General features: G+C 71.6%; 3 protein-coding genes across 4 annotated transcripts; 1 reads left to right on the top strand and 2 right to left on the bottom strand.

The window, feature by feature from the left end:
• Nucleotides 1–203: 203 nt before the first annotated feature.
• Nucleotides 204–2,777, bottom strand: MIOX (myo-inositol oxygenase). 2 transcript variants are annotated; one of them, XM_037515197.2, is made up of 10 exons: nt 2,750–2,777; nt 2,421–2,501; nt 2,270–2,350; nt 2,008–2,170; nt 1,840–1,907; nt 1,636–1,745; nt 1,492–1,559; nt 1,362–1,411; nt 1,090–1,202; nt 204–1,000 (listed from the first exon to the last, which is right to left on the bottom strand). In XM_037515197.2, the coding sequence occupies exons 1-10, from the start codon at nt 2,762–2,764 to the stop codon at nt 892–894; spliced, it is 858 nt and encodes a 285-aa protein (XP_037371094.1). In that variant the 5' UTR covers nt 2,765–2,777; the 3' UTR covers nt 204–891. The 2 variants fall into 2 exon arrangements, with proteins under 2 accessions (XP_037371094.1, XP_037371095.1); XM_037515198.2 differs by lacking the exon at nt 1,362–1,411 and having other exon boundaries at nt 933–1,000.
• A 2,963-nt stretch (nt 2,778–5,740) lies between these two features.
• On the bottom strand, nt 5,741–6,558 carry ADM2 (adrenomedullin 2). The gene is made up of 2 exons (XM_037515137.1): nt 6,452–6,558; nt 5,741–6,071 (listed from the first exon to the last, which is right to left on the bottom strand). Exons 1-2 carry the CDS (start codon nt 6,556–6,558, stop codon nt 5,741–5,743), a joined length of 438 nt encoding a protein of 145 aa, XP_037371034.1.
• A 2,926-nt stretch (nt 6,559–9,484) lies between these two features.
• Nucleotides 9,485–27,183, top strand: SBF1 (SET binding factor 1). The gene is given in 43 exon segments (XM_037513345.2): nt 9,485–9,539; nt 13,404–13,489; nt 13,707–13,844; nt 14,037–14,195; nt 14,280–14,390; nt 14,936–15,041; nt 15,147–15,279; nt 15,355–15,463; nt 15,544–15,657; nt 15,750–15,827; nt 15,998–16,111; nt 16,190–16,318; nt 16,385–16,483; nt 16,613–16,817; nt 16,902–17,014; nt 17,491–17,640; nt 17,865–17,933; nt 18,019–18,177; nt 18,248–18,513; nt 18,610–18,782; nt 18,851–18,924; nt 18,998–19,193; nt 19,338–19,465; nt 19,759–19,937; nt 20,019–20,155; nt 20,243–20,450; nt 20,544–20,740; nt 20,817–20,954; nt 22,099–22,176; nt 22,421–22,513; nt 22,516–22,601; nt 22,669–22,848; nt 23,043–23,144; nt 23,215–23,400; nt 23,484–23,610; nt 23,699–23,829; nt 23,901–24,009; nt 24,012–24,130; nt 25,748–25,855; nt 25,939–26,150; nt 26,563–26,650; nt 26,716–26,847; nt 26,925–27,183. Coding segments are annotated over 43 exon segments (5,673 nt in total). The 3' UTR covers nt 27,024–27,183.
• The last annotated feature ends 97 nt before the right edge of the window (nt 27,184–27,280 follow it).

The following is a 27,280-nucleotide window of genomic DNA, read 5'->3' on the forward strand; positions in this document are numbered from 1 at the left end:
AAAGAATTGCTTTAAGCTGGGAATGCACCACCTTGGAGAGCAGCTGGGGTGGCCAGCGCCGGCAGCCAAGGCCAGGACGCCCCCGGGAAGGATAGGAGCGCGGCCGCCCGCATAGGCTGGTGGCCACGGAGCTAGGCCCTTCAGGGATTCCTGCCCGTGGTTTCCTTGGGTCCTGTGCGCGCTGAAGCTGCCACCCTCCTCGCCAGGCTGGCTCCGCCGCCCTGCAGCCGGGGCCCAGCAGGGGAGGTGGTCCTGCTCGCAGCCCCAAGCAAGCCTGCTAATAAGTCTAGGTCCCTCCCGTGTTGTTACTTGCGCCCACTTCCTTGGAGGAAACTGGCTCATTTAAAGAGGAGTGTGGCTGATCAGAAGCACCTGGAAGGCCTGAGCTCCAGCCATGAACACAGGCAGGAACAGGGCTCGGCTCGCTGCAGGGGGCCACGGGACAGCAGGTAGGCACCTGAGCCAGGAGGCAGGGGCTCCCTGGGGGCCCCTTCGGGGTTCCCTGGGGAAGGGAGCTCCCTGGGCTCCCTCAGAGAGTTCCAAGAACCCCCACTTTGGGCAGCTGTCCCCCCACAGGTGCTTTTACAGCTGCTCTCAGGCCTCCTGTTTGTGCTAAGCCGAGGATTCCGGAGGACTGGGGACCACCTGAGGCAGTGAGGTGAGGAGAGCCGTTTCCTACGGGGCGCTGGGAGGAGGGGAGACAGTCCGAGGAGGCCCGCCCCACGCCTGCAGCCACACTACACCCCACGCGCTGCTGCAAGGGGTTTATTGCGCTGGCAGTGACCATGCAGGGGACAGCGCCAGCAGGGATGGGCCCCCGGGGCAGGGAGGCGGCTGCGAGGGGACAGAAGGAGGTCACACTGGGGTGTCCATCAGCCCCGGCGGCGGGCGTCACCAGCTCAGGACGCCGGGGCAGTACTTGTCCACCAGCGCCTGGTAGTAGGGCCGCAGCTGGCCCACATCCGGCAGGTCAGGGCTCTTGGTGTAGAGGTCGAACTTGCTGCAGTGGGGGAAGGGCGGCGTCGGGGGAAGGAGCCCCAGCCCCCCCCACCGCGGCCCCCCAGCGCCCGCCCCAGCCCCCTCCCGTACTTGAACTCCTGCACCCAGGGCAGCATGGCCAGGTCCCGCTCGTTGCACAGCTGCCGGTAGTCGCCGCCCGTGTGCCACGGGTAGAAGGAGTGGAAGCGGATCACGTAGAAGGCCTGGGCAGGTGGGAGGAGCCACAGCACAGGCTGGGGGCCGGTGGGAGGGCTGGGTCCAGGCCGAGTGGGGTGGGTGCCCGGTGGGCGGGTCAGGCTAAGCGGGGGCAGGGGGGACTGTGGGGGGGGGGTGGCTCCTGGGGCTGGCCTCTCCCCACCTACCTCTGGGGGGAGGGAGAACTTATTGAACTTCATCATCTGGTACATGTACTCTGTGGGAGAGGGGGTGTCACAGTGCCCAGGGGGTGCCCCACCGTGTCCTGGCCCGCCGGCAGCCTCTAAGTGGTCTCACCATCGTGGCCCCAGGACATGAGGACGTTCTCGAGCCCACAGTGCGGCTGGTACATGCCGAGCTCTGTGCTGCAGAGAGATGGGGGCTCAGGGGCGTCCAGGAATGGGGAGCATGGGGGTAGGGGGAGGGCGGGAGGGGCAGCACCTGTATCGGGGATCCTGAAGGTCAGGGTTGTCCTGGAAGGTGGAGTCTCGGAAAACCACGGAGGCCTGGGGGCGGCAGCCCACTGGGAAGGTGTCCCCAACGACAGCCCACTGTGGAGGGGCAGTGCGGTGGCCTCGTGGCCTCGTGGCCTCGGGTCAGAGCGGGTGTCTGGCCCCAGCCCGCTGTCCCGCCCCCTGCACTCACCTGCGGCTCCCCTGCCAGAGCCAGGACCTTCCCCAGGTCATGCAGGAGCCCCACCAGGTGGAACCAGTCTGCGAGGGAAGGCACAGCAGCTGGTGAGGCGCGGGGTCCAGGCCGGGGTGGGCAGGCCCCGCCCGGCCTCAAAGGCAGCACCACAGCCGGCAGGCGCACCCTTGTCGGGGTGAGCCTTCCGGATGCCCTCCGCCGTCTGGAAGGCGTGGAAGGAGTTGGGAAAGTCCACGTCGGGGTCCGACTCGTCCACCAGCTGGTCCAGCATGTCCACGGCCTCCAGGACAGTCATCTTCTTATAGGAGAAGCCCCCGAACTGGGCATGCTGGGCCAAGGGGAGCTGGTCAGCCGGCCCGGCCCCCAGGCCAGCCCAGCCCTCTGCCCCGCTCAGTGCGGCGCCTCCCGCGGCAGGGCCCCTGGCTACCTTCTTCCTGACGAAGTCCACCGTCTGGTGTCTGTGCATGAGCTGGTAGGTGGTGAAGACGCGGTCCAGGAGCGGGCCGGACTGTGGGCCAGAGGTCCGGGTGAGCGGGCGGGGGGCGGCTGGGGGCGGGGCGGGGGGGGCGGGTCCTCACCGCGTAGTTCCGGAAGCTGCTCTTGTCCTTGGCGGCCTCGGGGTCCGCATCTGGCCGGTAGACCAGGGAAGGGTCTGGGCCCTGGTGGGGTGGGGAGCAAGACCTGCCTCACCAGGTGGCCGGGTCGGGGGGATGCGCGCTGTGGGCGCCCGCTGGGAGGCTGAGGGGGGAGCACGAGGCCCGCTCCACACCTCCCATGGGGGCCACGGCGGACCTTTGCCCCAGCCAGACCCGAGCAGGATGGAGGAAGTCCTTGCCCGGGAAGAAGGGACCGGGAGCCGGCGTGGGGGGCTGCCGCCTGCCCGCTGCCCACGCGGCTGGACACTCACCACAAGCACTTTCATGGCGGGAGCAGAGCTGGAGGCCAGCGCGAGCCCCTGGCGGCTGCCTATATATGCCTGCAGGTTACATAAGTGACCAGACACCACCCGGCCCCTTGGCCTTGGCGCTCGGTCACGAGTGACCACCCACCCGTCCTCCTCCCGGCCTCAGCAGGTTAATGTGTCAGCGCCGCGCGGCCCCCAGCGGCCGGCCCTGGGCCCCATGACCTCAGCTGCCCTGCCGCCCACCACCTGCCCTCCGCCCTGGGCTCCCACCGCAGCCCCCAGCCGGCCCAGGGTGCCGGCCCGGCTGGTCCCTTTGCGGCACCGGGGCTGGGGGGGCGCCTGCCGAGCGGAACATGAGCCTGACGACTCGCAGCTCTGTGGGCAGAGAGCAAGCCCCACCCTGAAGAGCTGGGCCGGGGCGGGGGTCGCGAAGGGGACGTCCGGCAGGACAGAGGGGTGCTCACCGAGTTTGCGGGGTGAGGCCCACTGGCGAAGAGGGTGCAGGCAGCTGACTGGAATCTGGCCAAGGAGGGGTGTCTGCGGAGTGTGGGGTGAGGGGCTCCATCTCTAGCGGGCCAAGTCAGCACTTAGCTGGACACAGCGCCTCGGCTCTACACAGGGCAGCCCGAGGGCCGGCGGTGCCCCCCCAGGAGCACCCTCGGGCAGGACACACGGAGCGCACGCACACTTGGTGTACGTGCTTGGCCAAGGAGCTGGTGGGGCGAAGCTACCATCTCTGGGGGTGCCATCCCAGGTGGAGCGATACAGCAGCACCGCGGTGGCCTCGGCTGGTCTCGGCTAGCGGGCGCCCCGCCGGTCCCCGCCGGTCCCCGCCAGCGCAGCCCGTGCCCCGGGGTACCGGTGCAGAGAGACACTAGTCCTGGGATGCGGCGCGGGTGCCCTCGCCCGTCACACAGCGCACGTTTGTGGGGCGCCACAGGAGCCCACGTGCCCCACAGGGAGGAGGCAGGGAAGCCGGAGCAGCCAGAGCCCGCTGGCTCAGGACGCCTGGGTGCTGTCCCACCTGCTGCGCTCAGGGGGAGCGGGAGCTGGAGCTTTGAGGCTGCCTCCTTGGCTCCGCGCCCTCGGCCCCTCTGCGAGCCACAGCCAGCGAAGGTGCGGGACTTCGTGGTGTCTCTGCTTGCGCCCCGGAGAGCCGCGCCCCGCTGGAGAGGGGCCGGGGACACAGCCATCACCCCAAAGGCAGGGTCTGGGTGCAAGATGGCCCGAAGGCGGTGGTAACTGCTGGGCCTCCAGGTGGGGCTGTGGGGCAGGGGCCAGGCGGGCACCAGGTGCGGTGCTGAGACCGCAGGGGACCCCGTGGCTGGCACGTGGGAGCTGAGTTCAGCAGTTCATCACCCCTCGGGAGAGCGGTCCAGGTCAGGGGACACTGCGGAAGGGCACTGGGCACCTCCATCCCGGGGTGCCGAGGCCGCAGGGGTGTTGCTGATGAGGGGAGCAGGGGTGGGGTGTTGCTGGCAGGGGACATGCTGTGCGGACGAGGGCCAGCCCCTGCACGGGCCAGGACTTTGCCCGGGACTGAGGGGCGGTGGACCCTGATTGGGCCTTTCGTGCCCTCAGCCCCTGCCTGCCGCCCTGCCTCTGCCAGGGCCCTTCAGGGGCCACAGACCCGGCCTGTGGCCGCCCCGGCCGCCGCTGGCCCCAGCCTCTCCTGCCACAGCTGTGCGCTGGGGCCTGGCACCCCCCCAGCTCCGCCTCCCACACCCGAGTCCTCCAGCCCAGCTTCCTCCAGGCCACCTTCCCTGAAAACTCCCCACGGACTCGGACTGCCTCCCACTGCCATCCCAGCCCACGCCCCACCTGTGGGGCCCCGTGTGAGGGGGACTCCGTGTGTGTGTGTGTGTGAGCCCCTGCAGGGGGGGCCCCTGTGGGGGGGGGCCCTATGCCTGGAGGGGGGCCCTGGGTGGGGGGACCCCTTGTGTGGGGGGCCCTGTGTGTGTGGAGAGAGCCTCTCTGCATGGGGGGCCATATGTGGGGGGACCCTGGTGGGCTGGACCAGCCTGAGCTGGTCCCACGGTTGGTCGAGGGCAGCTGCCTTCTCCGGCCTGGCGAGCTCCGAGCTGGAAGAACATGGGCGCCTCGGACACACCCAGGGCCCCTCCGTGTGGAGGGCTCTGGCCCTGGGGCTCAGGCCAGCCGCCACCCTGGGAATGCCCACCTCCGAGCTCTGCCCCCAGAGACGCTGGTGCCTCCCTCCTGGGAGGCCGACAGAGCAACACAGGCAGGCGAGACAGCAGGTGCCGGAGCAGAGTTTACTGCGTAGCAGATGCCGCGGGCGGCCGACCACACGCGCCAGGCTCGGAGGTGCGGCGGGCACACGAGAGGGCCCGTGGGCACCTTACGCACCGGCCCCCAGCTCTCGGGGAGCCTGCCCCAGTCCCCCTGTCCCGTGCTGGCCCCTGAGAGTCCAGGTCCCAGCAGGCCAGGGCCAGGTCTCTTGAGCTCCCCCCACAGGTGGGTGCTCTGACTTAACTGACTGACTGGGGCTGGGAGACCTGGCCATCCCCCCGCCCCCAGGCTGGGGAGCAGGAAGGGGCCGGGTGGGGTGCCCAGGCAGGGGCCCCTCGCTGCGGTGGGCCGGTCTCAGCACAGTGTGTCCTTCCTCCCGGGCCGCCTCCCGTGCCCAGGCTGCGGGGGAGGGAGGCCAGCTGGGCAGGCACCGAGCACTCCCTCAGCCGCACTCCGTTCCTGCACTCTCCAGCGGCACCTCCTGCTGGCGCCGGAGGCCCTGGGGCCTGGGAGCCTCAGATGCTGCAGCATCAGCCCCCCACATGCGCCCAGGCTGTGTACCCCTGGGGTGGGGTCTACCTGTTCCTGCTGCGAAGCGGATGGGGGCGGGGCAGGGCGCCGGCCTCCTTGGGGGGCCTCCCTCCTTGGGGGACCTCCCTGCTGTTCCCGGGGCTGCTGTCCGCGGGTCTCTGGGGCTGGGGGGCTGCAGCTCTGGGCTGGGGCGGGCAGGGGGCCTGCCCCACCTCAGCCGTAGCTGTGGGGACTGCTGGGGTCCACGGGGGCAGAGTCCCGCGAGCCAGCGGGGCCGACCAGCTGCCACAGGCGGTGGCCGAGGTGCTGCACCCGGCAGGTGCCCAGCCCGCAGCCCACCCGCAGGAGCCGGGCGTGGCGGGGGCGGGGCCCTGCGGGGCGGCGGGGCGGGGGGCGGGGGCCGGCCCGGGGCCGGCGGCGGGTCGCGGGGGCCGGGGCCGCCCTGCGCTGTGGTCGCAGGGGCTGCTGAAGCTTCCAGAGCGCGGGCCGGGGCGCGGGGAGCTGGGGCTGCAGGCCGCCGGGAGGGGTCCGCGCGGGGGGCTCCCTGCAGAGCGAGGCGGCCAGACTGAGCCGCAGTCTCGGCCCCGACGGCCGTCCAGGGGCCGGAAACCCACCCGCTCCCCGCCTGGGCCGGGCCCGGGGCTGGGGTCCGGCTGCTCAGCCAGGTCACAGGTCCCGGTCACGCGTCCCACTCACCTGTGGGCCCCGGGCAAAGGGCAGCCGACCTGTGGGTCACTGTAGGCGACACCCCAAAGAGGCCCCTCAGCCCTGCCCTCGGAGCGGCGTGACGTGACGCGCGGCCTGGGCCCCCCCCCCCCGCAGCCCCCGGGGGGCGCCCCTGCAGGAGACTGAGGCTGGGGGCTGCTCACAGCGCGGACCTGCCGGGGCGGGCGGCCGGCGCTCGCCGGTCCTGCGGGCACTCACCCGGGTCTGGCCGGCTGCCCGCTCCCGCCCGGGCCGCGGGACAGTGTCCCCGGGAGCCGCAGGTAGAGGCTGACGCAGGCGAGGGTGAGCGCCCAGCGCCGGGCCATGCGGGCGGGGCTGCCAGGCGGCCGGACGCACCGACGCCTCCACGGACGGACAGACGGACGGACGGGACGGGCCGGCGGCTGCGGGGCGCCGCCCCTGGGGTGCCTTCCCGAGTGCGAGCTGGGGGCGCGCGCAGGTGGCACCCGCGTCCCTCCGCCCCAGTGTCCGGGAATGGCGTCCGGCGGAGCCCGAGGGCCCCGGCAGGACCAGGAGCCGGGCGAGCGAGCGGGGCGCAGGGATCCCCGAGGGGCCCCGGCCCCGAGCTAAATAGTCCGCGGCCGGGGCGGGGCCTGCGGGCGGGGGGCCCCCACCCTGGCGACCCGCTGGGCTGCGCGGGGCGTGCGGGGCAGGAGCAGCGGCCTGAGGGCCTGGCCCCCCGGGTAGTCCTGGGCGACTGGCCAGGGGCGCCCGGGCTGCCGCCTCGCCTGCTGGTGGGGGTCGTTGTCTCGAGCCTGGAGGGGCCCACCCGCCGGGCCGAGGAGTGGGTGCCGGGGTGCGGCCGTGGGGCTGGCCGCCTCAGAACTCTGCCCCACCCCCGAAGTCCACCCGGGAGAGGCCGCGGGCGGGCCGGCTGGCCAACTCTCAGCCTCTCAGGGGCCACATCTGGACCCAGCCCCGCCCGTCTGCGCCCCCGAGGGCGGCCGTAGCCTCCCGAAGATCTGGGCGGTTTCCTGAAACTTCCGCGAGTAAAGAGGGGCCCCTCCCGCAGGCCTGGCCGCCTGGCCGCCCGGACACCCAGTGTGCATCCCCGCAGGTAACACGCACCTGGCGGGCGTCTCCGCCCCTCTCACGCCCCCTGCAGTTTGGGGGCGCTGGGTGAAGGCCCTCCTTAGCAGCCATCAGGCTATTTCTTCTTCCTGAAAGCAAGTGTCCTGCTGTGAGCTCACAGGTGTGCCTGCAAAAGGTGTTTCCCTGCAGTGGAGGTTGTGGTCATGGCCAGCGCCAGTGCAGTGCACAGCAGCGGTGCCCAAGGGCTGTTCTCCAAGCTTGGCCCAGCAGCTGGGCTCCCCCTGGGGGTGTGGGGGCATGCCTTCCTCCTGGCCTTGCTCCAGCCCCCCTGCCTGTCCGGGCAGGTGCCCCTTCCTGCCTCCCAGCCAGCCGGTGCCGCGCTCCCCACGGATGGCTTGGCCAGTCCCTCCCGCGGCGCTCCCGGGGTTCAGTGAACACTTGCTGCATGAATAAATGAACAAGTGTTGGCCGGGGGACGTATTATGCTCTGGGTTTGTTTTTTTTATTTTTATTTTTTTTTTTTTATAGAGGCATGTTTTCTTTCTTTCTTTCTTTATTTGTTTGTTTGTTTGTTTATACATGCACTGGGTACAGTCAGAAGCGCAGGAGGGTGAGAGAATTCACCAGAGCCAGAGCGGGGAGCAGAGCAGGCAGAAGGACCGAAGGACACTGCTGAGGGGAGCAGCGGGCGGCAGGAGAGGTCTGCGCGCCATGCGGGACCCTCCTCCGGTGGCCGGGAAGCAGCCGGGGATCGAACAGGCGCCGCAGAGGCCGCGGGCAGCTTCGCAACCCAGCGCTCAACCGCTGCACCACCGGGGAGGCCCATGCTCTGGGTTTGCATCTGAGGAAGGTGGGGCGGCATCAGCAGAGACCCCGGTTTCTTTGCTTATTTTGGCCAGTGGGGGAAAGAGGAGAGGCGGCTGATCACATGACCATTAGCGCACCCAGGGGTGTGGGTGCGGGCTGCGCCGGGCACAGTGGGGGAGGGACAGTCGGAGAAGCCACAGGCAGGGGCAGACAGGAGGCCTCTGCCTTCTCTGTGAGGGAAGCCAGCGGGGCCAGGGCTTGGGGAGACGAGGGGAGAGTGAGCGGGCCTCAGCAGGCCGCGCCATTCCCTCTGGGGTTGGGGCCTGGGGTGGGTCTGCAGCAGGAGGGAGGGCAGGACATGTGGCTGGGAATTCCTGATGGGGACAGCCGAGGGGGCGGCCAGGGTCAGCGGCGGGTGACAGGAGGTGGGAGCCTCTGGTTGCAGTTTGGGGAGAGGGGCAGAAAGGAGAAGCGGGGGCCCCTGGGACGGAATCTACTCGGAGGACAGGGAGCAGGGCATGCGGGCTCCTGGGCATGGTGCGGGGAGAGGGGGGTGCGGGACCTTTTCCCTGCGAGTGACCTGAGTGGGTGGAAGTAACTCGATCCAGCCCAGCAAATGGTTTTCTCCACCTGCCACAGGCGGGGCCTGCGCACGGAGGCCGCGGGGCCTCACCGGCCAGGACGACACCTGCCCGGAGCTGCTGTCCCCCGCCCCGGGCCGCTCTGCAAGAGGCTGCAGCTGCGAGGCTGGCAGTCAGCGCCCGCCCGTGGGACTCAGGCGGCCCCGGCACTCCCCCTCCCGGCACCGAGCGGCGGCGCTGAGGCCCCCGGGTGGGCACGTGCAGGGCTGGTCACGCGGGGCCCTGGCACCCCCCGCGGCCGCAGCCGGCTCGCCGCGCGGGAGCCAGAGGACCTGGTCCGGCCCCTCCTCTGCGCCCCGGCGGGGAGGCCCCGGGCGGGCCCGGGCCTCCTCCCGACTCACAGCGCCGGCCCGGCCCTCCCGCCCCGCGAGGGGGCTTCGCCGCGAGCCGGTCCTCCCGCCGCGCCCGCCGCGCCCGCCGCGCCCGCCGCTGACCCGCCCCGGCCACCGTCGCGGCCGGACAGGCGAGCTCCGCCCCCCGGAACAGCGCCCGGCCGGCTGGACCAACGGGGCGCGCCGCTCGGGGCCCCGCCCACGCGGGGGCGGGGCCAGGCCGCGCAGGCGCACGGCGCGGCCGGGCGGGCCGGCTGGCTGGGAAGATGGCGGCGGGAGCCCTGGCCGCCGCGGCGGAGCGGGCCCGGGGCGCCCGGGGTGCGCGGGCCGGGGCCGGGGCCGGGCCATGAGCTCGCCGTCCCCGAGTGCCCGAGCCGCGGAGCCCGCCCGCGCCCACGGGCCGCCCCGCGCGCCTCGCCATGGCGCGGCTCGCGGACTACTTCGTGCTGGTGGCGTTCGGGCCGCACCCGCGCGGTGAGTGCGCGGCCGGGGACCCGGAAGGCGCGGCGGGGCCGGCCGGGCCGGGCGGGCCGGGCGGGCCGGGCCGGGCCCCCGCGGGAGGGCGGGCCCTGGCGGCTCGGGCTCCCGGCCCCGGGGCGGGGTGGGCGCCGCGCCGGGGCCCGCGGCCTCCTCGGACCGGGCCTCCGCTGACCGCGCCGCCGGCCGGGCTCGGCCCCCGAGGCGGCGGGCCCGGGCCGCAGCTCCGCGGGCGGCGGGAGAGGAGCGCCCGCCCGGCCGCGCCTGCCCCCCGCGCGCCGACCCCGGCGGGGCCCGGGCGCTGTCCAGCGCGCGCGGGAGCGCGCCCGGCGGTGACCTCAGCCCGGCGGCGGGGCCCGTGCCAGGCCCCGCGCGGCCCTGTGTGCGGACCTCACGCCCTCCGCGGCCGCCCGCAATCCCGGCTGCTGCGGGGCGGCCCCGGCTGCGCGGGCGGGCGGGCGGGCCGCGTGGCAGGCGCCCCGAGCCCGAAGGCGGGGTGGGGCCGCCGGCCTGACGCCGCTGTCACCCGCCGCCCGCCGCCCGGCTTCCGCGCCTCGCCGGCGTGCCCAGCCTCACGGCCTGGCCCTGCGCGCTCAGGCGCTCCCGGCGCGGCTCGGGCGCACGCCTCTTGGCTCCCGCCTGCCCGTGCCCTTCCCGGACACGCTCCGGAGAGCCGTCCTTGCAGGCTCGCGGTGCGTTGTGAGCCCGGGCCGGGGCTGCCGGAGGCCTGCGTGGGCAGCGGGGAGCCCATGCCGCCTGGAGCAGGGGCCAGGGGCGCGGAGGACCGCTGGGGTGGCGCAGGGTGGGAGCTGTGGGCGCGGAGCGGAGGCCCGGCGCGCTGCATGCTGGCTGCGAGTGCTCGCGGCGGGCTGTCTGTGGTCTCCTCCGGGCGGGACCACTGCCCTGCAGCCTTCAGCCGGGCAGCGTCCGTGCGCTGTGAGGAGCGGGCAGCGGCCCTGCCAGGGGGGTGGGAAGGGAAACCCGGCAGGGAGCACCACGAAGTCCTAGGCTGCCCTGCTCCGGCAGTGACCTCGGGCCAGTACCTGGTTCTCTGAGCCCAGTGCCCACCTCACTGTGCGTGCGAGGCGGCTGCTGGAGCCCTGTGAGCGCCCGCAGGGGCGGGACCCTCCTTGGACAGTCGCGGGTGGGCCAGGGGCGGAGGAATGCAGGGTCTTCAGGGTTCGATGCAGAGGGGAGTCGGCCTGAGCCTCCACCAGGAGATGCTGGGCTCAGGGCCTGGTGCTGAGTTCCGAGGTGCTGTCTGGGGGCCCGGTTAGGGGCCAGACCTCTCCAGGCGGGCCGGAGCCTGTTATCTCCGTGGGCAGACCCTTCCTGTTGAGTGGAGGAGTCCCCCACAGACTCGGGGGTGGCAACTGCCAATCCCGGGCTGGTGCCCAGCTCCTGCCCAGGGCCTCTGGTGTGTCAGTGGATGGGACACTGGGGGCCAGTGCCAGGGTGTGCCTGGGTGTGGAAGACACGCTCGATGGGACCGGGAGCCCTGGGCTGGAGGAGGGGCTGTGCTCACTGCAGCTGGGGGCACCCCAGCCCCAGGAGATCCTCCTTCCCATGGCCCAGCCTCTCTAGTCCTGACCGTGTCGAGTGGCCGCATTCCCAGCCGACCCCACCCACGTCCCTGCCCTCCTCTGGAGCAGGTTGGGGCTGTTTGGGTTGGCCTCGGCAGGCACCCAGCCCCCACCCCGGAGCCCAGGGTCCCAGGCTGGGGGAGAGTTGTCTGGGCTGCCTGGGGAGAGGTCGGGGCACCCTTGAGAGGCTGCGTGGTGCCTGGCTGGGCTGCGCCCGCTCTGAGACCAGGTGGGCAATGTCCCGGGAAGGGCTGCTTTCCCTGCCTCTTCCTGGGCACGCGTGCTGCGGGGGCCAGAGGCAGGCAGAGGAGCCATGTGGCCTTCCCAGCTGAGCCTGGCGTGGGGCATGCGCTGCCAGCGGAGACTGGGTATGTGCTGTCCGCCCCGAGGTGGCCCCTGTGCACAGGCACCCGTGGGATTCGCAGCTGCCAGGGGAGGCCCATCGGATACCCTTCCTCCTCGGCCCGCAGAGGGTCCTACCCACGGCTCCCTGTGTCGGTCATTTCACCTGCCCGAGGGCTGCTGTCTTTGCTGCCCGTTGCCTCTGTGGCTGGCAGGCCTGGGGTGGGTGCCTTGGCAGCCTCTGTCCTGGGGTGCAGGTCAGCCCTTGTCCCCATGAGCGGGGCCAGGTTGTGGGCTGGAATCTCGGGGCTGCCCTTTCAGGAAGGCCCTGCCGTGCGCCTGGGCCCTGGGCACTTCCCGTGGAGGAACCTGTTGGTTGGTGGGTGTGGGCAGCTGTCAGCCCGCGGTGAGTGCCCAGGCCGCGGAGCACCCGTGTGGCTTCCCACTCGCAGAGCTCGCCAGCCTGCAGGCGCACCAGGAGTCTGGGGGTGTGGGGGAGAGCAGAAGCCGGGGTCCCTCTGCCGACCAGGGGCCGCACAGCGTCTGCCCTGGGAGCTGGAGGCTCTGTCTGTACCTTCTTGCCCAGGCTGCTGGGGCAGAGCCCTGCATGGGAGTGGCTTCCCTTGATGAATGGCCACTCTGCCCGCCTCCCTGGGGCAGAAGCTGCTGGCCCCATCCGCTCACGACCCCCTTCCTCCACCTGCTGCCTTGTGGTGAGAATTGGGTGAGCCCTGGGTGCCCGCCAGGCCCGGGCCCAGCTGGTGGTTTGGGGCTGCAGGTGGCTGGTCCCTGGGGGGAGAGGGGGCTGGCTCAGGGCCCACCTTCTTGGGCCTGTTGAGATTGGGCCTGGGTGACCTCAGGGACCCGCCTCGGTGAGCCCCGTGGGAGTGTGTGGGTAGATGTGGCACCGGCAGACACCTGACTCCCTCTGTCCCCTCCCCCCATTGCCTGCGGGGTGTCAGTGGGAGGGGGAGCAGGAAGCTGAGGTTTGAGAGTCTGGTTTGAGAGTCTGCCTCGGCTCCTCACCCCGCTGGCCCAAGGCGCTGCCTGCAGCCTTGGACTGTGGCCAACAACTGTGGCGCCTCCCGCCCTCCCCAGGCCACAGGGGCCGCCAGGTCAGGCTTGGCTGCTCCTGGAGCTGGGGGCCATAGCCACAGAGCGTGTGCGCGGCGTGGAGCCGCCTTGGCCATCCGGGTTTCTGTGCATGCGGCCTCAGGCGGCCTCTGTACATGCTGCATGTGGCTGTGTGTGGGCGGGGACACCTGGGCTGGAGCAGTGCCGGGTGTGCAGGGGGCAGCAGGCGGGGTTGGGGGCTGCCCACTGTCCCTTCTGCCCGCCTCGGCCGTGACCTTGCTGCAGGGGCTGCCTGTCGCCCGCAGTGCTCCCCCAGCGCAGCCTGGGAGGTCTGTCCGGCCTTCCGCCAGCTGCTGCCCCTCTGGGCCGTGGCGGGAGACCTGTGCCTCATGTGGGTCCTGGGTGGGCCAGTGAGGGGAGCTCGGGGGTGTCCACTGCCCTCGTGGCCTGTGTGCTGCCCAACCAGCTAGTAGGGTCTTGGGGTTGACCCTCATCTGGGGCGGGTTGTGGGAGGGTCTGGAATTCCTGTCCCCTGCCAGAGGGGCCGTGCATGGGTCTGGGGGCTGGGGAGGCAGGGCACGCCCCCTGCCTGGGCTCCGTGCTTGGGCTGCTTGGCCCAGCCAAGGGCTGGCAGGGGCCTGACCCAAGGGCTCCTCTCTGGGCCCTGCAGGAGGTTAGGGGGGGCCTGGTGTTCTTTCCCCCCAAGACTGTTTTTGGGAAATGGCTGGTCTGGGAACAGGTGAGGGCCGGGGTGGGGGGCTCTCTCCATTCCTGGCCTCGAGGTCACCGCTGAGCCCCTTGAGACTCCCGGCTGGGTTGGGTGAGGTCCTGGGGGTGCTCTGACCCCTGCTCCTGTCCCCAGGGAGTGGGGAAGGCCAGGGCCAGATCCTGCAGCGCTTCCCCGAGAAGGACTGGGAGGACAACCCGTTCCCCCAGGGCATCGAGCTGGTGAGTGGCGGGTGCCCCGGGCCTCCAGCTGCGTCAGGGGTGATGAGTGGGGGGCCGGCCTCCTGGTGCCTCGCCCCAAGTGTCCGGGGGGCGCCTGAGCTGCGGGCAGGGCGTGCCCCGCGTGTCGAGGGCCCTCGTCGTGTGCGGCCAGTGCAGGGGGCTCCTCCACGGGGCAGAGGCCTGGAGCACGCCGCGGACCCGCCCCTCCCGCCCGCAGTTCTGCCAGCCCAGCGGGTGGCAGCTGTGTCCTGAGAGGAGCCCGCCGACTTTCTTCGTGGCCGTCCTCACCGACATCAACTCCGAGCGGCACTACTGCGCCTGCCTGACCTTCTGGGAGCCAGCGGAGCCCGCCCAGGTGAGCTGGGGCCCAGGTGAGCTGGGGCCCACTGCCCGCCCTGGCCCCTGCCTGCGTCTCCGGCCTCTGGCAGGTCTTGGTGCCCCCACCCCGCGAGCTGGAGTCGCCGATGCCGGTCTGAGTCGCCTGTGTCCTCTTTTTGGGCTGGCGGGGTGTGCCTGATCGCTCAGCCCAGGGCACCCTTGTCCACAGGAAGCAGGGTGCACCGAGGACCCCGCCGAGAAGGAGGAGGAGGAGGAGGAGGGAGGCCCGCTGAGACCCTCACCTACGGCGCCGGGGCCCCGTGGACAGCTGTTTGCCCCCAAGACGCTGGTGCTGGTGTCCCGCCTGGACCACACGGAGGTGTTCAGGGTGAGGCGGGCAGCCGGGCGGGGTGGGAGGTGGGGGCGGCGGGTCCCTGCAGTGGGGCTGCCACTCCCGCCGGTGTCCTTGCAGAACAGCCTGGGGCTCATCTACACCATCCACGTGGAGGGGCTGAGCGTGGGCTTGGAGAGCGTGGTGGGCAACCTGCTCACGTGCACCGTGCCCCTGGCTGGGGGCTCACAGGTGGGTCCGGGCAGGTGCCGTCTGCCCGCAGCTCCGGGCCTCCTGGTGCCATGGCCGGGGTAGGGCCTGGCGGGTGCTCCGGGTCCAGCTGGGCGGGGCCCACCCCAGGCCTCGTCCTCATGTCCTTCTGGTGCCGCTGCCCTGCGTCCCCACTGCTGTGCTGCCTCTTGTCCGGCCTGGCGCCCGCGCCCCTGTCTTCTGCTCCTGCGTGTGCGTCTCTGGGTGTTGTCTCGCTGTCTGGGCACCGCCTGCCGCCTCGCGCGGGCTGTCTAACCGTGTCTCTCTGCCTGTCTGTCCCGTGCAGCTGGACTCTGTTGAGGAAGGAGTGGTACGGACTCTTTGTTTTTTCTGCCCACCCAGGCCCCGCCCCGCCCCGCCAGAGGCCCTGAGTCTTCTCTGCAGTGCAGCTCGGCCTGGCGGAGGCCACACATGGCCTTTCCCTCGGGCCCTGCTGCCTTTCCCGGCTGGGCCCGGCCAGGCCGCGGAGCTCTGGACGGACGAGGCCTGGCCGGAGCCGCTGAGCACTGGCTCCTCTCTCTCCGCAGAGAACCATCTCCCTGGGTGCCGGGGACCGGCAGGTCATCCAGACGCCACTCACTGACTCGCTGCCCGTCAGCCGCTGCAGCGTGGCCCTGCTCTTCCGCCAGCTGGGTGAGCCCGCCCCGCCCGCCTCAGCCCTCCACTCCCCTGGCAGCCAGGGTGCCGCCTGCCCCTGGGGTGGGTGCCCGGCCCTCCAAGACCGTCCTCTGCCCGCAGGCATCACCAACGTGCTGTCCTTGTTCTGCGCCGCGCTCACGGAGCACAAGGTGCTCTTCCTGTCTCGGAGCTACCAGCGGTTAGCCGACGCCTGCCGGGGGCTGCTGGCCCTGCTCTTCCCCCTCAGATACAGGTGCCACCCCCTGCCCTGCCCCGGCCCGCCCCTCCCCCCGCCCCTCCTGGGGCTCACCCCCGCGGCCCGTTGCAGCTTCACCTACGTGCCCATCCTGCCGGCCCAGCTCCTGGAGGTCCTCAGCACGCCCACGCCCTTCATCATCGGCGTCAGTGCGGACTTCCAGGCCGAGACCCAGGAGCTGGTGAGCTGCCGCCTCCCTCGCTGCTCCAGGCCCGCTGAGTGGCCGCGCATCCCTTGACCCCTGGGCCCCTTTGTCCGCAGCTGGATGTGATTGTGGCTGATCTGGATGGAGGGACGGTGACTGTCCCCGAGTGTGTGCACATCCCAGCCCTGCCGGAGCCGCTGCAGAGCCAGACGCACAGCATTCTGAGCATGGTGAGGCCACAGGCCTTTTGGGCAGCGGGCAGGGCCTGGGGGCCAGAGCCCAGGCCAGCCAGCCACTCACCCACTGCCCTCTGCTCCTGCAGATCCTGGATCCGGAGTTGGAGCTGGCGGATCTCGCCTTCCCGCCACCCACGACAGGCGCCTCCTCCCTGAAGATGCAGGTGTGGGTGCCGCGCCCCTGTGTCCTCCTGTGGCTGGGCCGGGCTGCTGTGGGTGGTCATCAGCATGGGTGCTGTGGCCTTGCACGGGGCCTGCAGAGGCACTTGGGTGGAGGGGAGAGTGCGGGGCGGGGCAGGGGGAGCCGGCGGCCCTCACCCAGCCCTCTGCCCAGGACAAGGAACTGCGGGCGGTCTTCCTGCGGCTGTTTGCGCAGCTCCTGCAGGGCTACCGCTGGTGTCTGCACATGGTCCGCATCCACCCCGAGCCTGTCATCCGCTTCCACAAGGTGGGCGTCCGGCGGGTGGGCAGGCGGGCGGGCGTGTGGGTGTTTGGCTGGAGGGGCTGAGCTCCCATATGTCCCCAGGCAGCCTTCCTGGGCCAGCGAGGGCTGGTGGAGGACGACTTCCTGATGAAGGTGCTGGAGGGCATGGCCTTCGCCGGCTTTGTGTCGGAGCGCGGTGTCCCCTACCGCTCCACGGACCTGTTTGATGAGGTGAGCCCCCGCCCCGGCCGGGAGGACCCTCGCTCCTGGCCCCCCTCACCCTGCCTCCTCCCCTAGCTGGTGGCCCACGAGGTGGCTCGGATGCGGGCGGACGAGAACCACCCCCAGCGTGTGCTGTGCCACGTCAAGGAGCTGGCGGAGCAGCTGTACAAGAATGTGAGCCAGGGCCGGGCGGGGCGGGGCCACATCAAGTTGCTGCGGAGCGGCTGTGCGGGAACAGGAACTGGGGCGCGCCTGGGCGCACAGCCCTCTCCCCGCCCGACACCCCCCGTCGTGTCTCCCCAGGAGAACCCGTACCCCGCTGTGGCCATGCATAAGGTGCAACGGCCCGGGGAGGCCAGTCACCTGCGACGGGCACCCCGGCCCTTCCCCCGCCTGGACGAGGGCACCGTGCAGTGGATCGTGGACCAGGCCACCGCCAAGATGCAGGGCGCGCCCCCTGCCGTGAAGGCCGAGAGGAGGACCACTGTGCCCTCGGGCCCCCCCATGAGTGCGTGACCTGGGTGGGGGGGGCGCGGCTCAGGGTGATGGAGGGCCGGAGGCTGAGACCAGCGTGTTCTCTCTTGCTCCCCAGCCGCCATCCTGGAGCGGGGAGGCGGGCCCCACGGCAATAGCGCGCGCCGCCTGGAGGTGGTCCGCAACTGCATCTCCTATGTGTTCGAGGGCAAGATGCTGGAGGCCAAGAAGGTGAGGGCGCTGGCCTGGACCCACTGGTGCTGCATGCAGGTGCTTCTCCCCCGGTGCCTGGGCAGTGGCCCTCAGGGGTATCTGGACAGACTGGCTGGCAGCAGCCTGGGTGGACGCCAGGCCGGGTCTTCCCTCCACCTTAGCCAGGCCGGTCAGGGCCTGCAGAGAGGGGTGAGCAGCGTCCGTGTCTTTACAAGCCTGAGGGCCCAGAGGTGGCTGCGGCTCCTGCAGTGGCACATTGGTGCCTCCGGGCGGCGCGCGTTCCCTGGCCCTCAGCGACGTTGCGGGGCCTCATGTCCTGTGGCCGTGGGTCCTGGGTGGGTGTCCAGCGTCCTTCCACCAGCGCACTGTGGGTTGCACCCGCGGGCTGGGGTCCAAGGCATGTTGCCTGGACATCCTCGGGCAGGGGTGTGGCCTTTCCTGGTGCCCCTGTGGGACACAGGCGCCTGCCTTAGCCCTGCCCGCTCTGTCACCAGTTGCTCCCGGCTGTGCTGAGGGCCTTGAAGGGGCGTGCCGCCCGCCGCTGCCTGGCCCAGGAGCTGCACCTGCACGTGCAGCAGAACCGGGCTGTCCTGGACCACCAGCAATTCGACTTCGTCGTGCGCATGATGAACTGCTGCCTACAGGTGGGCCAGCCTTACCCACCAGGGGGCGGGTATGATTAGCCAGCAGGCAGGACGGGGGTTTCTGGCCACGCCCATGGCGGGGAAGCCCTGGTCTGGGGTGGGGATGGCCCTGGCGAGCCCTCGCAGGGCATTGGGCTCTTCCGGCTGATTGCCCGGGGCTCTGGGGGAGTGGGGAAGCGGGGCCCACTGGTTTGGGGAGGGTTCCGACGCGTGGGCTCTGGCAGGACTGCACCGCCCTGGACGAGCACGGCGTGGCAGCTGCCCTGTTGCCCCTGGTCACGGCCTTCTGCCGGGTGAGTGCAGGGCACCCCCAGTCCCATCCTCCTACCTGGGGGCCCCTCCAGCACTGCCCCTGCGTGACCCCCCCTGCCCCCACAGAAGCTGAGCCCAGGGGTGACGCAGTTTGCATACAGCTGCGTGCAGGAGCACCTGGTGTGGAGCACGCCGCAGTTCTGGGAGGCCATGTTCTACGGGGACGTGCAGACTCACATCCGGGCCCTGTATCTGGAGCCTACCGAGGACCAGGAGCCCTCCCAGGTGGGCGTGGACGAGGGTGAGGCCCGGGGCAGGCGCTGGCCTCGTCTCTGCTCACCTGTGGTGTCCGCAGGGCGGGGAGACGCCCACACAAGAGGACGAGCGCTCTGCCCTGGACGTGGCATCTGAGCAGCGGCGCCTGTGGCCCACCCTGAGCCGCGAGAAGCAGCAGGAGCTGGTGCAGAAGGAGGAGAGCACGGTGTTCAGCCAGGCCATCCACTATGCCAACCGCATGAGCTACCTGCTGCTGCCCCTGGATAGCAGCAAGAGCCGACTGCTGCGGGAGCGGCCCGGCCTGGGAGACCTGGAGAGTGCCAGCAACAGCCTGGTCACCAGCAGGTGGGCGACCTGTGGTGGGGCGGGGTGGCCTGATGTGGGGTGGGGCGGGGGCGGTGGGATGGACCTGGCGGGCACTACAAGCCTCTTCCTGGGCAGCATGGCGGGCAGCGTGGCCGATAGCTACGACACAGAGAGCGGCTTTGAGGACGCGGAGGGCTGTGATGTGGCCGGGACAGTGGTCCGCTTCATCAACCGCTTCGTGGACAAGGTCTGCACGGAGAGCGGGGTCACCAGTGACCACCTCAAGGGGCTGCACGTCATGGTGCCAGGTACGGGGTCTGGGCGGGAACCGTGCGCCCCGATGGGTGGGCGCAGGCCTGAGCGCTTCTTCCCCCAGACATTGTGCAAATGCACATCGAGACGCTGGAGGCCGTGCACCGGGAGAGCAAGAGGCTGCCCCCCATCCAGAAGGTGAGGGCGGAGGCCGGCGGGCAGTGGGCTGGCAGTGGGCGGGGTGTGCGCTGACTCCCCTGTCCCCAAGCAGCCCAAGCTGCTGCGGCCGCACCTGCTGCCGGGCGAGGAGTGTGTGCTGGACGGCCTGCGCGTCTACCTGCTGCCGGACGGGCGCCAGGGCGGCGCGGGGGGCACTGGCGGGGGCCCTGCCCTGCTCCCAGCCGAGGGTGCCATCTTCCTCACCACCTACCGGGTCATCTTCACGGGGTTGCCCACTGACCCCCTGGGTGAGCTCCCCATGCCCCCTCCCCCCGCCCCGTGGGCTTGCCCCCACCGGGGCCGCGAGTCCCTGGGATGTAGGGCACTGCCCACCGCACCCCACCAAGGCTTGTGACCCCCGCGGCATCCTGATGCTCCCGCCCTGCCCCAAGTGGGGGAGCAGGTGGTGGTCCGCTCCTTCCCAGTGGCCTCGCTGACCAAGGAGAAGCGCGTCATTCTGCAGAACCCTGTGGACCAGGTCAGCCAGGACGGGCTGCAGCTGCGTTCCTGCACCTTCCAGGTGGGCCGGGCCGGGCCCCTCTGGGCCAGCGTGTCTGTCCACTGTGTGCCCGCCTGGGTCTGCCTGGTCCTGGGAGGCCCATAGCGCACGTTAAGGGGCAGCTTTGGAGGGGGGCCCTCAGCCCTATAGCTGGGGCGCTGGGGCGCCGCGGCGGGTAGCTCCCCATCCTCACGGCCCCCCAGGGAAACATGCCCCACCAGCCCCAGGCGCTTGCATTCCTCACTGGCCACTGGTGGCATGGGCGGGCAGGCGGGCGGGCGGCCGGCTGGGCTCTGAGACTGTGTCCGGCGCAGCTGCTGAAGATGGTGTTCGACGAGGAGGTGGGGTCCGATGGCACAGAGCTCTTCCGCAAGCAGCTGCACAAGCTCCGCTACCCACCTGACATCAGGGGCTCCTTCGCCTTCACGCTGGGCTCTGCCCACGCACCCGGTCGGACACCCCGCGTCACCAAGGAAAAGGGTCCTTCCCTCAAGTGAGCAGGGGTCCCGGTCAGGGCCGCCCCTCGCAGCATGCCACGTGTCCCCCTCGGCTGACCACGTGCCCCCCCCCCCAGGACCCTGTCCCGGAACTTCATGAAAAACGCCAAGAGGACCATGGGGCGGCAGCACATCACCCGGAAGAAGTACACCCCACCCAGCTGGGAGCAGCAGGGGCAGCCGCCCCCTGAGGACCAGGAGGACGAGATCTCAGGTGGAGGCAGGGCGGGGGGGCTGTGGGCCGAGTGGCCCCAAAGGAGGGACGTCCGGGCAGTGGGTGTGACCTGTGTGCCGCCCCCAGTGTCGGAGGAGCTGGAGCCCAGCACGCTGACGCCATCGTCGGCCCTGAAGCCCGCGGAGCGCACGGCCACCAGCAGCCTGGTGGAGCGTGCCTGCTGCCGGGACTACCAGCGCCTGGGCCTGGGCACCCTCAGCAGCAGCCTGAGCCGCGCCAGGTCTGAGCCTTTCCGGGTCTCCCCGGTCAACCGCATGTACGCCATCTGCCGCAGGTGAGCTGGGCCTCGGGGTGTGGGCTGGGGTGCTGGCAGCGCCACCCTGCCCAGCCATGGCCAGGGCCACCTCACCGCGCACGCCCGCCCCAGCTACCCAGGGCTGCTGATCGTGCCTCAGAGCGTCCAGGACAACACTCTGCAGCGCGTTGCCCGCTGCTACCGCCAGGGCCGCTTCCCCGTGGTCTGCTGGCGCAGCGGGCGCTCCAAGGCCGTGCTGCTGCGCTCCGGCGGCCTGCAGGGCAAGGGTGTGGCCGGCCTCTTCAAGACCCAGAACGCGCCCTCCCCAGGTAACCCCCTCCCCCCGCCCCGCTGTTCATCCCTCCCCTGCCCGCCCATGGCGCCCACTCACCCGCCCTCCCGCAGGCCAGTCCCAGGCAGACTCGAGCAGTCTGGAACAGGAGAAGTACCTGCAGGCTGTGGTCAGCTCCATGCCCCGCCACGCCGACGCCTTGGGGCGCAACACTCTCAGCGGCTTCTCCTCGACCCACACAGGCAGCCACGGTGAGGGCGCTGGGTGGGGCCTGGGCTGGACGGGGGGAGGATCCCAGCCCTCACTCTGCCGGCTGCCCTCCCGTGGCCATCCCTTGTGGCCTCCAGGGCCTCTGGCTGGCTTCCCGCTCCCACCATCCTGCCACTGCCTCAGTGGGGGCCCCTCTGTCCCCCTCTGTCCAGGGTCCGTACTTCGAACCACTGCTCTTGTCTGCTCTGGCCTCTGACCCCTCCTTGGTCTCACCCGTCCCACTCTTCCCGCCCCTCTGTCCACCCCGGATGTGCTGCGTCTGAGCCCGGGGCCCCCGCTTCTGCCTAATCCTGCTCCAGGCCCAGCGCCGAGCCTCTGGCGCAGCCTCCGTCCCTCAGGGGAGGGGCGGCCCCTGTCAGCAGAATAGGTGCGGTGGCCGGAGCCCAGGGCCTGTGCCTCACCACCGTGGGGGTGGGGGCAGACCTGCTTGGAGCTGGGCCTTTGCTGCCCTCCACAGCCAGTCGTTCGGCCTGTCCCTGGGTGACCCTGGCCGATACCCCTGGGTCCTCCCCGGCCTGCCCCTCAGTGTCAGTGCCTTGGGTGCCCTTGCAGCAGCCCTCGCGTGCCAGGGCCTAGGGTCCAGGGCAGGGGCCGGGCCAGTCCACCTCGGGGCCCTGCCAGTGCTGTCCTCAGCAGCCTGCTGGTGTCAGCTCAGCTCCCCAGTGGAGCCTGCTCTGCGGGGCAGGTGCCGGCGAAGGCCTGGCCGTGGGTTTCTTGCGGGCCACCTGTCTCCTGGCGCCACCCAACAGGCGCAGGCCATCTCCTGGCCCCGTGGCCTGCGGACACAGGCACCTCAGCTGTCCACGGGCCACAGAGCCAATGCCGTCCATGGGACAGGAACACAGCGTGTCTTTATTGGGTGGCCATGCCACCTGCCCCCCTCGGTGGGTCCTGGGGAGGAAACCACCCGTGGCTGATGCTCAGCCACACCCGGGGCACCTGGGCAGCGCTGTGGGGGCTGAGCATCATCGATGGGCCAGGAGGGGTCTCCCCAGGAGACACCGGGCCCACCTCTCCTCCTCCCACTGACTCGGCCACGCCCCCTGCCCCGCACCCGGCCCGTCCCCCACTGGGCACACTGGGGCCTGGGGCCAGGCCTGAGCCTTCTCTCTGCTGTGCCCCCAGTGCCCAGCCCCAGAGCCAGGGTCACCACGCTGTCCAACCCCATGGCGGCCTCGGTCTCCAGATGGACCGGTCCCCGAGGTACTGTACTGGCCACACAGGCTGGCTCCCCACACCTGGCGCTGGCGGCCCCGGGGCCCGCGTGGTCTGGGGCACTAACGTCTCCACCGGCACTAACGCCCCGAGTGAGGCAGTGTTAACTCGGCCGCCCGCGGCCCTGGCACTAACCGCCTGACGCCCCCACCCCCCGCCCTGCCCTGGGAGCTCAGCCCAGGTAAGTGGTGCTCCGTCCCCACCTGGGCACTCACCTGCTCTCTCTGTGCAGGTAAATGGGGCAGCGTCCGGGCCAGTGGGCGCAACAGTGGGCTCGGTCCTGACGTGGGCCCCCGGCTGGCCAGCCGGGACATGCTGGGGCCCCCCAGGCCAATGGGGCCCCGCCCGACCCAGGCTTCCTGCGACCACAACGAGCAGCCCTCTACATCATCGGGGACAAAGCCCAGCTCAAGGTGACTGGGGGCGCCGGGCCGGCCGGGCAGGGCCCCGGGGCACTCCTCACCGCCGCTCCTCCCCCAGGGTGTGCGGCCAGACCCCCTGCAGCAGTGGGAGCTGGTGCCCATCGAGGTGTTCGAGGCGCGGCAGGTGAAGGCCAGCTTCAAGAAGCTGCTGAAGGCCTGTGTCCCGGGCTGCCCGTTGGCTGACCTCAGCCCCAACTCCTTCCTGCGCTCCCTGGAGGACTCGGAGTGGTTGGTCCAGGTCTGTCCCCGCGCCCTGCCCCACTACAGCCCAGGGCCAGCCCAGGTGGGGGTGCCTGGACGGTGGAGGGAGGCCTGGCCTGGTGCTCTGCCCTCCGTCCGGGTGGGGGCTGGGCCCCGTGCACCGCAGGCTCGGAGGAAGTGGTGGGGGTGGCTGGCGGAGGCCTGGGGCGGTGCTGAGGCCCTGCCCCGCAGATCCACAGGCTGCTGCAGGTGGCCGTGCTGGTGGTGGAGCTCCTGGACTCGGGCTCTTCCGTGCTGGTGAGCCTGGAGGACGGCTGGGACATCACCACCCAGGTGCGTGCAGGTGGGGTGTTGGGGGGGCACCTGCTCCCTGGGCGTGCCTGACCCGTGGGTGATGCTGCAGGTGGTGTCGCTGGTGCAGCTGCTCTCGGACCCGTTCTACCGCACCCTCGAGGGTTTCCGGCTGCTGGTGGAGAAGGAGTGGCTGTCCTTCGGCCACCGCTTCAGCCACCGCGGGGCCCACACCCTGGCGGGGCAGAGTGGCGGCGTCACCCCGGTTTTCCTGCAGTTCCTGGACTGTGTGCACCAGGTGGGCGGGGCCTGCGGTGGGCGGGGCCTGCGGTGGGCGGGGCCCTGCGCCTGGACCCTGACCTCTGACCCGCCGCCCCGCAGGTCCACCTGCAGTTCCCCATGGAGTTCGAGTTCAGCCCGTTCTACCTCAAATTCCTGGGCTACCACCACGCGTCCCGGCGCTTCCGAACCTTCCTGCTCGACTCGGACTACGAGCGCATCGAGCTGGGTAGGCCCCTGGGGGGGGCGGCGGGGGGCGGGGGGGGCTCCAGCGGGCCGGGGCACAGCTGGGCGCGGGCTGAGTGCGCCCCCCGCAGGGCTGCTGTACGAGGAGAAGGGGGAGCGCAGGCCGCAGCAGGCCTGCCGCTCGGTGTGGGAGTACGTGGAGCGGCTGAGCAAGAGGACGCCCGTCTTCTACAACTACATGTACGCGCCTGAGGACGCGGAGGTGAGTGGCCAGCGGGGGGCCCTGCCCACGCCCCACGCCGCCGCGCCCCCCTCACGGCCCTGCGCCCCCAGGTCCTGCGGCCCTACAGCAACGTGTCCAACCTGAAGGTGTGGGACTTCTACACCGAGGAGACGCTGGCCGAGGGCCCGCCCTACGACTGGGAGCTGGCCCAGGGGCCCCCGAGCCCCCCGAGGAGGAGCGGCCTGACGGGGGCGCCCCCCAGAGCCGGCGCCGCGTGGTGTGGCCCTGCTACGACAACCGGCCCCGTGCGCAGCCCGACGCCATCTCCCGCCTGCTGCAGGTGCGTGCAGCCCTCCGGCCGGCCTGCGGTGACCGGTGCGCACCGCCGTCGTGTCTGAGCACGTCCTGCGCGGTGTCCTGCCCGCCCGCCCTCCTCTGCCAGCCCTGCGCCCACCCCGCCAGCCCGCCCCAGGGGCCCGCCGGCCGAGACCCCGGGGAGCGGTGACCAGGCACTGCAGGCAGCCCCGTCCCGCCTGCCCCCAGCTCTTGGAGACTGTCTCGGGGGCTGCTGCTTCCTGGTGGGGAGAGTGGGGTGCTCGCCCCACCTCTGGGAGGGCGAAGGCCAAGCAAGCAGGCCCCCCTCCTTGATGGCCCAGCGGCCCTGGGTGTGGGGTCACAGGGTCGTGGTTTTGTGGGAGCGGGGGGGTTGGTGCTCACACCTTCTCACAGGGTGCCCCATGCTGTGCCCCGGCCTCCACTGCGCTGGGGTGGGGGTCTGGAGCCTGTGCTTGGCCCCCCTGACCTGCCGCCAGCACCTCTGTCCCCCAGGGTCACCTCTCCCGTGTGACGTGGGCACGGGGGCGTGTGGTCTGGGTCAGCGTCCCTGGGCTCTGCCCGCTCCCCCCGGGGCCTCAGGCCGGCGTGCGCCGCTGCTGAGGAAACGCGCCAGCGGCAAGGGCCGTCGCCTCCACTCCGAGACTCCAGGGCGGGCACCCACGGGACCCCTGCTGGCTGGTGCCCCCTCCCCTGTCCCGCGCGGCCCTTGCCTGCCCCAGCGTCTCAGTCTGGGGGCGCCGTTCTCACCAGGGCCCTCCATTTCGCCCCCCTTCCTGGAGGCCCTGGGGGTGCCCCTCAGCCCAGTCCCTGCCTTCTGGACTGGCCACCTCCCCGGTTCTCGCCCCGTTCCCGGTCGTGGTGCTGTCGCAGGGCCGCGTCTTCTGCGCCGCGATTGCCTTTTAGAAAAGCTCATGCCATGTGTGGCGCTGGGCCAGCCCGGCACCCCTCCCTGCCCTGCGGGCGCGTTCACAAGGATCCACGTTGGCGGCTGAGCATCCGCCCGAGCCCTGACCCTTCGGCGCCGGCCCTTAGCCCTGCCCCTGAGCCAGGGGCGTCGCAGCCACACGGACCAGCACCCGACAGTGTCACTTCCTGGGCAGCCCCGCGCTGTGCTTGAGACCCGGGTCAGCTGGTTCTCCGGGGGGTGTGGCCCTCCTGGAGAGGGGTGCAGCCTCCCAGGCCTGGGGGTTTGGGTCCTGCCCGCCTCCCAGTGCGCTCTGCTGGCCCGGGTGTCGTCCTCTGGCTCTCTGCTGCCTTGGCCAGAGGCTGGAGCAGGCCACTTTCGTGGCCACGGCCAAAGCGCGGTCCTGGTGGGATAGTCCTGCCAGAGAAGAGAGGCCTCCTGCTTTCACCCCGTTCCTCTGCCGCCCGCAGGGCCTGCAGGCACTGACCGCCGTCCTGGCTAGAACCCTGCCCGCCTGCCCCTCCACGCAGGCTGCGCTCGAGCTTCCGCCCTGTCTGGCATCTCGGGGTGCCAGGCGCCCCAGGGAGCAGTCTGCCGGGCGAGGTGGCAGCTGCTGGCCCCTGTGCGCCGCCCCCGGCCCCGCCCCCGCCCCCCGGCGTGCCTCCCGGCGCGGGCCCGGCGCGGGCGGCATAGTCTCTGTTTGCTGGCGTCCCCCAGGAGCTGCAGAGGCTGGAGACGGAGCTGGGCCGCCCCCCCGAGCGCTGGAAGGACGCCTGGGACCGCGCCAAGGCCTCACAGCGCCTGGAAGGCCGGGCAGGCGGCCGTGTGAGTGGGGGAGCGCATGGGCCGGAGGGTGGCTCCCTGGGCATTGAGGCCTCGCCCCTGACCCGGCCCTCTCCCTCTCCCAGGGCACCCCCAGCTCCCTGCTGGTGTCCAGCGTCCCCCACCACCGCCGCTCGCTGGGTGTGTACCTGCAGGAGGGGCCGGTGGGCTCCACCCTGAGCCTCAGCCTGGACAGTGACCAGAGCAGCGGCTCCACAGCCTCGGGCTCACGCCAGGCCGCCCGCCGCAGCACCAGCACCCTGTACAGCCAGTTCCAGACCGCCGAGAGCGAGAACAGGCGGGTGCCCCTGCCTGGGTGCTCCTGAGGGAGGGGGCGGGGCGAGCGGGGCGACAGCGGCTGGTGGGAGCCAGGAGGCTGGGACAGGGCTTGGGGTGCAGGGGCAGTGACCACAGCCAGGCGTGGTTTGGTCTCCTGTGGGGGGCCCCACGAGGGCAGGCAGGTGCGTCCAGGTGAGGCCGGACCCCAGCAGGTACATTCCAGCTGCGGGCCTGGAGGAGACTGGCTACAGCTGCCCTCCCAGACCCCCCGTGCCCATCCCTGGTGTCGGCTCCCTACCCCCACCCCGCCGCGTGTGCCCGGCGGACTGAGGGGCGCCCTGTCTTCCTGCGGACGGCCCCGATCTGCTTGCTGGCCCCCGGCCAGTGCACCTCCCTTTCTGGGGTCTGACTGGCCCGGCTGCCCGCCGCAGGTCCTATGAGGGGACGCTGTACAAGAAGGGGGCCTTCATGAAGCCCTGGAAGGCCCGCTGGTTCGTGCTGGACAAGACCAAGCACCAGGTGAGGGGCCGCGGGGCAGTGGGGGGTGGGCAGGGAGGGGCCCTCCTGACTCGCTGCCCGCTCAGCTGCGCTACTATGACCACCGCGTGGACACGGAGTGCAAGGGCGTCATCGACCTGGCCGAGGTGGAGACTGTGGCGCCTGGCACGCCCACCATGGGCGCCCCCAAGACCGTGGATGAGAAGGCCTTCTTTGACGTGAGCCTGGCAGGGCGGGCGGGCCCAGGCCTGGGGTGGTGGGACAGGGCCGCGCTCAGCCGCCCCGCCCCCCGCAGGTGAAGACCACGCGCCGCGTTTACAACTTCTGTGCCCAGGACGTCCCCTCGGCCCAGCAGTGGGTGGACCAGATCCAGAGCTGCCTGTCGGACGCCTGAGCCGCCCCGACCCGGGGGCAGGGCCCCGGCCATGTTTACACCCCCGCCCGCGACAGTATTGCGGCCCCTCTGCACAGCCCCGCCGCCGCCGCGCGGCTCTGACCTACTCGGAGTCGTGGGCGCGGCCCGCAGGGGCCCCGGTACGCCCCGGGGGGCCTGTACATAGCCCCGCCCCCGCCGCCCCGGCCGGCCGCCGGCCCCTGTCCCCAGACCAGAGTCTATAAAGAGCGGAGAGACCAGCTGCGCCTGCCTCGCGC

The sequence above is a fragment of the Talpa occidentalis genome, unplaced genomic scaffold (genome assembly GCF_014898055.3).
Source record: "Talpa occidentalis isolate TD23 unplaced genomic scaffold, MPIMG_talOcc4v2.1 talOcc4.16, whole genome shotgun sequence".
Classification (NCBI taxonomy): Eukaryota; Metazoa; Chordata; class Mammalia; order Eulipotyphla; family Talpidae; genus Talpa; species Talpa occidentalis.